This window comes from Gymnoscopelus braueri, assembly GCF_963280865.1.
Source record: "Gymnoscopelus braueri genome assembly, chromosome: 19".
Taxonomy (NCBI): Eukaryota; Metazoa; Chordata; class Actinopteri; order Myctophiformes; family Myctophidae; genus Gymnoscopelus; species Gymnoscopelus braueri.
In genome coordinates, this window is record NC_137621.1 from 32747099 (window position 1) to 32756855 (window position 9757).

The following is a 9757-nucleotide window of genomic DNA, read 5'->3' on the forward strand; positions in this document are numbered from 1 at the left end:
CGGACTGGACATTCAAACAACTATAATACACGTAAACAACAGAGGTCCCTACATTTTACGCATGGAGGACTGAATGTATGCAAGTTATCTATCCAACCCAACACTACACCAGGTGATTTCACTAATTGGTGAAATCTGTCAGGTGATTTCACTAATTAGTGAACTCCAAACACTGCACCAGGTGATTTAACTAATTAGTGAAACCCCAATTCTACACCAGGTAATTTTACTAATTGGTCAAATCCCAGGTGTAACCCAGCCCTCCATGCCACATGATTAGGGTCCTCTGCACTACAAGTATATAATTGGAGCTAATAGACTTCCTCAACATAGTCTGTATAGGCTACTATGAATATATCTATATGGATTCTGTGCATGTCACATATATATATATATGTAATACACTGTACACACACTGTATGCATTGTTTTTGCTCAGCTGTGTGTGTGTGTGTGTGTGTGTGTGTGTGTGTGTGTGTGTGTGTGTGTGTGTGTGTGTGTGTGTGTGTGTGTGTGTGTGTGTGTGTGTGTGTGTGTGTGTGTGTGTGTGTGTGTGTGTGTGTGTGTGTGTGTGTGTGTGTGTGTGTGTGTGCAGGAGATTGGCCGTATCTCCATCGAGATGCATGGCACCCTGGAGGACCAGCTGACACACCTGCGTCAGTATGAAAAGAACATTGTTAACTACAAGCCAAAGATAGACCAGCTAGAGGGAGACCACCAGCTCATACAGGAAGCACTCATCTTTGACAATAAGCACACCAACTACACCATGGAGGTAAAGCCTGAGAGCTTCCCAGTGCAACATACTGTTACACTGTTGAGTACCCTGCTTAAGGGTACTTCAACAGTGGGTATGGATGGGGGGGTGAGTGTTACTTACCCTGCCTTTTATTTCCCGGCCCAGGTTTTTTCTATCTTCTTGTTCCAAGGACACCGCTCTAACCCTTTAGGTTAGGACACTGCTGCCCTTCCATTTATGTTTAATGCTTTTTAGTGTGACTGTCACTTACACATAAGAGGCCAGGTAGGGGTTCAGTGTCCTGCTCATGGACTTTATGGCTTTGATGGACACACTTTGCCCATAGTAGGAACTCAATATGTGACCTTTTGTTTACAGGATGGTTTCTCAAATCACACAAGCAAATGCCAATCAATAATGAAAACATAATTGAAAAACAAACAATTTTCCTTGCATTGTAAAATTTCAAGCATGATTTACAACCTAAACCAAACTTTGTTCAAGCTGTATTTTTCAACAACAAAAAAATAAACTTTGTTGCCAGAAGGGTGGAGCTTTTATCACACTAGAGGTTCTGGCCGATATGCAGCCCTCACACCTACAGCGCACCGCCGATTCAATGGTTGGTTGGTTTTTCTTTTTTTTCTGTCTGATGTCATGACAACACGGTTTGTTTCGATGTGATGTCATGCTGTCACAGTCACAGTCAGAGTCATAGTGAACTTTATATGGTTATATCTGAGTCATAGTGAACTCTATGGTTATGTCTGAGTCATAGTGCCAGCACACCCACCCAATAGCCAATTTCAATATGGGGCAATCAGTTAGATCCAGAAAGTTTGGATGATCACAGGAAAGTATTTCAAAGTCAGTTTCGTCTTACTTAAGAGTAGACTTACTTATCTGTCTGTGCTGGCAACCTACCTGGTGCTAATGAAATTGTTCTAATGATGGAAACCCCACCTACCTGGTAGGGCAAACGCATTAAAACAAAAGCAAAAAATAAATCACTACTTTATCCACATTTAGGCAGCTGAGGCTGACCTTTTACACTACACTTTAGCTTTTATTCTCTTATTCCCATAGACAGATTTCTGCGCAACTAGGGAGCAGAACTCTTAACAGCAAATCTGAAATGCATCTTTCTAGTCTGAGACAGACCGTTACTTGAGGTCACGTGATCACCCACTTGCAGCTTGCTGCTCTAGCTGACTCAAATCATGCACAGCTGTTTAGAGTTAAATCAGCTGTGCGTGTTTCAGGCAAAGCAGCTTTGCTCCCTGAATGTGCAAAAACCCAGTAAGGTTTGTAAACAAGGAACTCGTCTATCAAACAGAACTTTATCAGACGCCACACTGACATCAGACAGGCCTTTCACGTGCAGGCTGAATAAGGTTGAATAAGAACCAGACCACTCATAAGATATTTGTGTCCGGGTAGCTCAGTCAGGCCGGACACAAGGTCATGGGTTCAATCACGGGCACCACCAACTCAGCGTATGAGTAGCACGGCTTGGGTGTGGCAAGTCTGATGGTAGGTGTGGCGCTCCACCTCAGCTGATACTCTGCTGATACTGACAATAAGCCTCAACCACCTACTTACATTGCTCATAAGACACAATGGAAAAGAAGTCACATGTAAAAGTCGTTTTACTTTTGAATTAAAGGTAGGGTAAGTGATATTTTTTGGTTAAAACAAAAAGTATTTTGTTAAAAGGTTAAAATACTATATTCTGATAGTAATCATTGCTATGGAGTGTTTTTTCAGTAACAGATGTCTCCCTGTCTCTCCAGCTCTTTAATAAACAGAAAATACATTTTTCGATAGGTGTCAAAATCTCAGCCAATCAGGAGAAAGTACCCAGTTAATTTGTATAGTGTTCCAGTTCCAATTTTGCATGCTCATTTCTTAGTGTCATCACTTCCAATTTCACTTGTTTAATCTGTATCCTGATTGAGTTCTCTGTCCTGGTTGGATAAAATTGGAAATGAAACTGAAACTGAAACGAAAATGCATTTTCTGTTTAATAAAGAGGTGGAGAGACAAGGAGACTCCTAATACTGAACAAACACTCTATAGCAATGAGTACTATCAGAATATAGAGCTATTTAACAATTATTTTAACCAACGCAAATCACTTACCCTACCTTTAATTCCATCACACTTTCAACTACAGTTTGCATCTCAGTTTGGGAATGCACTGTCACCTCTCCTTCATTCATATACTCCTTGGTTTATATTGTGTGCAAGTGATTCCTAAACTATTGTCCCTCAAAACCTGCCCCTAATCGCTGTGATTGGCTGAGATGCACGGCCTTCGGCTGCTCATGAGCCTCATACGCAGGATGTTAAGTGAACCAAAATGAGAGCTCTTAACTCATTGAGTGCCAATGACGTCTTGTGACGGCCGTTTTCAGTGTGCCATTAGTGCCAATGACGTTTTTTTTTTTTTTTGGGGGGGGGGGGGCATTTTTTATTTTTTTTAATCTCAAAGGAACTAGGAGAAAACGATTCTCAAAAAGTTAATGCTCCATCCACTTCAATGTTAAAATGTAAACGGAGAAAAAAAATCAAATTTTTCCTGCCTGTGGCATAGGGATCAACAAGTTTGAAATAAGCCTGGCAGTGAATGAGTTAAATACAACTGGTTTGGGATGCATTTCTCTCTGCAACCTATATGCGCAGTCTCAATGTTTGTATACCGTATAAATAATTGGACTATTGCCTCTAAAACTTCTCCTTTCTCTATACCCCCCTCCTCCCCTCCGCAGCACATCCGTGTGGGCTGGGAGCAGCTTCTCACCACCATCGCCCGCACAATCAATGAGATTGAGAACCAGATCCTGACGCGGGACGCCAAGGGCATCAGCCAGGAGCAAATGAATGAGTTCCGGGCTTCCTTCAATCACTTTGACAGGGTTAGTAATGCTGAATTACACTACAGAGAGTTGAGGTGGGCAGGTAGACATTCATGCAGACTAAACACATCTCCAAGTGCAGTAGCTTTACAGGGAAGTGACTTGGTGAAGAATCTTTGCGTTCTGATAAATGTGCACTAGATGTGTATTTAGATTTTAGGCAATAGGCATTCAAATCCAGAGTAACTCAGAGTAGGTACTGCTTCAATGCCATGTTTGGCAATTTGGCAGGACAGACTGTCAATGGGTTAATTCTTGCATGGTAAGTTTCTAAATGAATAGGAATAGTGTTCTGCACGGCCCTCTCAAGAGTTAAATGAACAACAATTAACTTTATCTGACAATAGATACAACACTCAACAGTTCAGTCATATCATATGAATGTCTTGGGCTCTTCTCTGCATATTTAGAGAGCATCGACAAAGCAAAGAAGCTGAGGTGAGACTAGACTATTGTGAGTCTTGGATCGTTTACATCTTGTTATGCTAACCATGGTGTGGCTAACAGTAAACATTTTAACAATCCTGTAACCAGAAAAAACCCTGCAGAATGTAGTGTATACAGGTATGTGTCTAATGCATCATGTTGGAGTGATCTTTCCTCTTGGTTCAAGGCTGACTTGCTGTACAATGAAGGATTACTCAGGCCCAGGTCTCATTATTGAAAGAAAATGGATATCGGAGTCAGAAATACCTTTATTAATCAAGTGCATTGCGTGCAAAAGGAATCTGACTTGCCATATGCATGCCCTTCACATTAAATATTGCATAGGCTTAATGGATGTCATGCCAGAAGCATGGTTTGACAGGACCCTTTGATACATGTGCAGAAGGCCTTGTTTCACTGCTATGCCAATCTTATTAGTGATGTATGCATATTAAATGTTGCTTTCCATTGATGGAAAGCAACATGTAATATACATATTGATATAATATACATATATATATAATATACAATATACATAGTGATGTACATGTATGTATATTAAATGTTGCTTTCCATCAATGGTTGCAAACCTTGGATGACAGCAGGCTCCCCCTGTAGAATGACTTGCTCCTCTCAGCCCCCTTTTGAAGTCTCCAGAGTGTAGTGTTTACACCAGGGCTCTGCATGTCACGAACAGCACCAATTATGGATGAGTTTTTATTTAGCTCCCTCTCCCACGTCTCTTCCTCCTCCTCCTCCTCCTCCTCCTCCTCCCCAATGCTCCTGCCGAGCTTCTGTACAATCTGCCATTACCTCATGCATTTTTCCGAAGCGCCGCTAGTGTTAATCAATACAGCCTGTCAAAGACAGGAGTCCCACTGGAGACTAAAGCCTAAAATAGTTGCTCGCTTAAAAGAGCGAATCTTCAGGCCTATGACGACAATGCATCGCATGGTGTTAACCTGAGACCAATGAGACCAGTATGTTTCGGTGAGAAGTACCATTAGAAATGTAAAAAATTATCATCCAGCTTTTTTCTTTTCTCTTCTCTTCTCTTTGACTTACGTTATTGGAGGAAAAAAAGTGCGGTGCCTTGTCAGACTGCATACTGTAGCATAGCATGTAGTCATTGTGACAATTGCTGATTCAACATCATGGCCATCAAGGTTGAATTAAAGAAAACATATGAAAATAAAGAGGAAAGGTATAATTTTGCATTCAAGTAAAGTGCTAATTGAAAATGAGCATGTTAGAAAACGTGTGTCATTGTTCTCATGGTTGTTTCTTATATTTTGGCTGGTAGAAATTATGTCTTTGTGTCCAAGTAAAGCATCAGATTAAGAAGTACATGACTCTGTCAACAGTGATGTGAATAATAACCTTCTCACTACAAGGCCGACGACGCAACGAGTACTGTAATTTGCCTGCCACTCTGCACATTAATGCCTGTGGGAATGCCCTCTGCACCGCACAGCAGCAATGCTGCCACCGTGTGTTCACCCCCTTTTTTCTTTTTTTTGGGCCAGATCCTAATGTATATGCACTTGTGTTCTCTGTGTGTCTCTTGTGCATGGCTCCCCACCCTTCACCCCTCACCCCTGTGCATGAAACACTCCCCGACCACCCAACCCTCCCTTCCACCGTCCCCTCCCATCCTCACTGACCCACCCCCACCCCCCTATGTGTGTGTGTTTGTGCGTGCGTGCGTGTTTGTGTGCTGCATGGCCTGCGGCCCCTCGTGACGCCTCGCCTGGCCTCCAACACCCCACCGCCCCCCCCTCAGGATCACTCTGGCACTCTGGGCGCAGAGGAGTTCAAGGCCTGCCTCATCAGCCTGGGTTTCGATATCGCCAACGATGCACAGGTACTTCACTGCAGACGCCCCTCTGTGGTGGCACAAAGACGTTTAACAGTTTTTTTTTTTCTTTCTTTCTTTACTTTTTCCTTCCATGTTTCCCATCCCCCTCCCATCTTTTCCAACTTCTTCTCTTTTCAAATTTCTCTCATGAATTTCCTCCCGTCCTGCAACATCCACTAATGTGGACACTTGTGGTGTTCCTCCTGAATCCTACTTCTGCTTTTTATTCTTAACTTGTAATACAACCCAACCCCCCCTTCCTCACACACCTCTACCACTCCTCTATTATCTATCTTCTCCTTCTGGTTTCGTTTTTCCTTTGCTGACCTTGTAGAAGAGAACAGGAATGATGGATGCTGAAGACTTCAAAACCTGCCTTATCTCCATCGGTTACAACATGGTAAAGAACACCGTCCCACAACTGCTTGTGTGTCAACGTGTTACATCGCTGCATTATTCTGTGTGTACTGCTGTACTGTGAAGTGAACACTATGTGTATCTGATCAACACAGAAAGTGTTGACAATGACTGGCCAGAAAAGAGACATGAGCTGGTAATTATTAACAATATGAGACCTGTTACATGAAAACATGATCAGAAAATGAATAGTTAATAGGTCATAAAGGGTTACCTTTACCAAACTGTTTTGACAAGGTATTATTGTAAATTATACCCTTTTGTGCTATAGTTAAATATTATACGCTTAAGTGAAATGAAATTATGAATCTCCGTAATGGTGCACCTGCAGTAATCTGTATGTTCCCTATTATGTGAAAGCTCCATATTTGGGGGGCTGTGTCTTATGTATTTGCCGTGGGGACTATGTCCGTGGTCAGTCTGGTCGCCATGTTTAACAGGAACCTCTGTGCTGCCCCCCCCCCCACCCCCCACCCCCCACCCAACAGGGCGAAGCCGAGTTCTCGCGCATCATGAGCATCGTGGATCCCAACCGACTAGGCATCGTCACCTTCCAGGCCTTTATCGACTTCATGTCCCGTGAGACCGCCGACACAGACACTGCTGACCAAGTTATGGCCTCTTTCAAAGTCCTGGCAGGGGACAAGGTACCATCATCTTTCAAGCATTATTTGACGTTGTGGGAAGGGAGGGAACAAGGAGAGAGGAGAACATGTGACACATACGAGCCTACATGCTTTAACCCATTGAGATTTGAGGCCGATTCTACAAATGCCTTTGTAATAAATAAAAAATTTGAATTACGAAAAAGTTTGAGAACCACTGATTTAATCAGTGGTTCTCAAACTTTTTCGGAATTCAACATTTTTCAAACAATTTCATAGATTTTTTTTAAATATTCAAAAATAGCAGATGTACAAGCTCGCAGCGCGGCACGAAGTGACTTGTGTTTATATCAAAAGTCCAATATTGTCCAATATTGACGTATGGCCCAAGTGGCCAATGTGACATTTCTTACGTTACCTTGTGGGGCTGTGGCCGGCAGGAGTGCTGGTTTTCCGTTGTGTAGTTCGTTTGACTTACGTTGGAGTGTTGACTCACTGAAAGAATACTACAAGTGACATGGCTGCCAAGTGGGGACAACGCACGTCGCTACTTCCCTATTGGTTGTCGCCCGGTCAAGGTTCACCAATGTTGAACCTTTTTTTTAAAGATTTTTTTTCCAGGCTTATATTGATAGGACAGTAGGCTGACAGGAAATGGGGAGAGAGAGATGGGGAGTGACATGCAGCAAAGGCTGTCAGGATCGGGACTCGAACCCACGACATGCTGTCAGGCTACACTGAGCCTAGGTGCCCGGACGCCATGCCAGCGATCCAGGCCATAAATTTCGCATGTAAAAGTGGTTAACTGGCAGAGCCCCCAGGATAAACCTAAAGTTTTTTTTCCCCATATCTCATTGAAAGAACTGTAGCACCACTGTGGAACAAGCTCATGTATCGCAAGGTGTTGTGAGCTTGTAGATTATCATTTGCATGACAATGTCATACAGCTAAGTATAAAATAGGGCATTCATTTATGAAAAAACTAAGGTTACTGTTCAACAGTGAGAATGTTTGACACGGTAACAGGGCTCGGTAGACAGGAACAGGCGACAGCAGGGTAGTATTCTAACTGTCTTTATTTACGGTGCCTCAGCATAACATAATTAAGCTGCTTGCCATGCGTTGGGTACAAAACCACAATAAAATACTGCAGCACGGAATTCTGATGTCCCTATTAAGATTAATTAATATTAAGAATAATTGCTTTTTGAAACAAGGTCGACCAACCAAATAAAAGCATCAGCCTGTATGAATGCGGCATCACCAAATTAATATTTTGATGTGAAATACTCGCAGACACATTTGTTAATTAGTCATGCTTCTGGTGTGCAAGGACCTTAAGCATTACATTAAAGCAGAATCAAAGCCAGAATCACCGCCTTGCTGCAGCTGGCATCATAATTAAGATTGTATTATGCAATTTCAGTAGAGCTGCTAACAAGCTGACAAAGTAAAATCAACTTTTTACTTTTCCTTGCTCCTTACCAGAACTACATCCTAGCCGACGAGCTGCGTCGGGAGTTACCACCCGACCAGGCGGAGTACTGCATCGCCCGCATGGCCCCCTACACCGGCCCCGACGCCATCCCCGGGTCCCTCGACTACATGTCCTTCTCCACCGCGCTGTACGGGGAGAGTGACCTCTGAGAGACCCCACTGCCAGTCAGTCCTGAATCTGGGACCACCAGCTCCACCTGCTCTCATCACCCTCTGACTGCCTCCCCCTCACGTCACCACAAACCCTGTCCTGCTATAGCCCTATTTGTACTCCATCGCACGACGTTATCGCTTGCCAAAAAGAACCGGTCTACAAACCAACAACGCAGGGCATCGTGAGCCACTGTTAGCTTGTAGGTCGGTTCTTTTCGGCAAGCGACGTCATCATGCGACGGCATATAAATTGGGCATACGCTTTTTCTTTTGTATGTCTCTCTGGCCTTATCTTTTTTGTCATAATCCTCTTTTCCTTCACCTCCCTCCTCCCTCCATACTTTCTCCATGCTCCAGCCTCGCTCCATCTTTCACTGCTCCCTCACGCCCCCCCCCCCCTGTCTCGTTGTATTTGCTTCCCACGCAATGCAGCAGCAGCTCTCCAGGTTTACAAAGAGGGAGAGAGAAAAACATTTTTTTTTGTTTTCTGTTTTTATTTTCTTGTCATTGTTTTGTTTTGTTTTTCTTCAAAAAAATGAATAAAGTTAACATATTTTATTATACAGAACAAAAAAAAAGAAGGTATTTTTCTTCACCTGATTGAAAAGAGAGAAATTGTAATAAAGGAAAAAAATCTATATGTTCTCCTCATTCTCTGTGTGGCACTCTGAAACGACTACTTCAAGAACATTTTCATTTGGGCTGACATACAAGAGAATGTATTGAATCTACAGAGATGCCTCCCTGCCTGGTGGTGGAAAGTGTATGAGCCTTATTACACATGGTAAGGACAGAAAGCATTATATTAGGACTAGAGGCCCCTCAACGTGACTCCTAATTGGATGTTGCTTTCATTATGCTTTTTTTGTTGTCAGAAACAGGCAAACAGTGGAATATCAAAAACCTGTTTGATGCTCATTGGCACATGATGCGTCCTGGCTCACAGTGTGTCACATTGTGGCGCATGGTGATCCTATAGATCTGCTATTTTCAGTGAGGGACACAAGCTATAGACTTGATGGGAAAATATGTAATATTACTCTCTGGCCAGCTGTAAGATGGACAACATTTGTAAAGTGTAATCCAGGCCTCTATTGGGTAAATAAATGTAACACTTGCATTACTCTGGGTGAAGATATCATGGT

The 9757-nt window shown here is 42.9% G+C and overlaps 1 protein-coding gene across 3 annotated transcripts in view; it reads left to right on the forward strand.

The window, feature by feature from the left end:
- The window catches only part of actn1 (actinin, alpha 1), a 71184-nt gene extending 61936 nt beyond the window's left edge, over positions 1–9248 (forward strand). The window contains exons 17-22 of one of the 3 annotated variants that reach the window (XM_080414787.1): positions 595–774; positions 3510–3656; positions 5866–5946; positions 6275–6340; positions 6846–7004; positions 8451–9248. In XM_080414787.1, the coding sequence (XP_080270913.1) occupies positions 595–774; positions 3510–3656; positions 5866–5946; positions 6275–6340; positions 6846–7004; positions 8451–8609 (792 nt within the window). In that variant the 3' untranslated portion in view covers positions 8610–9248. The remainder of the gene's footprint in view (positions 1–594; positions 775–3509; positions 3657–5865; positions 5947–6274; positions 6341–6845; positions 7005–8450) is intronic. The other 2 variants (XM_080414785.1, XM_080414786.1) reach the window with 2 other exon arrangements.
- The last annotated feature ends 509 nt before the right edge of the window (positions 9249–9757 follow it).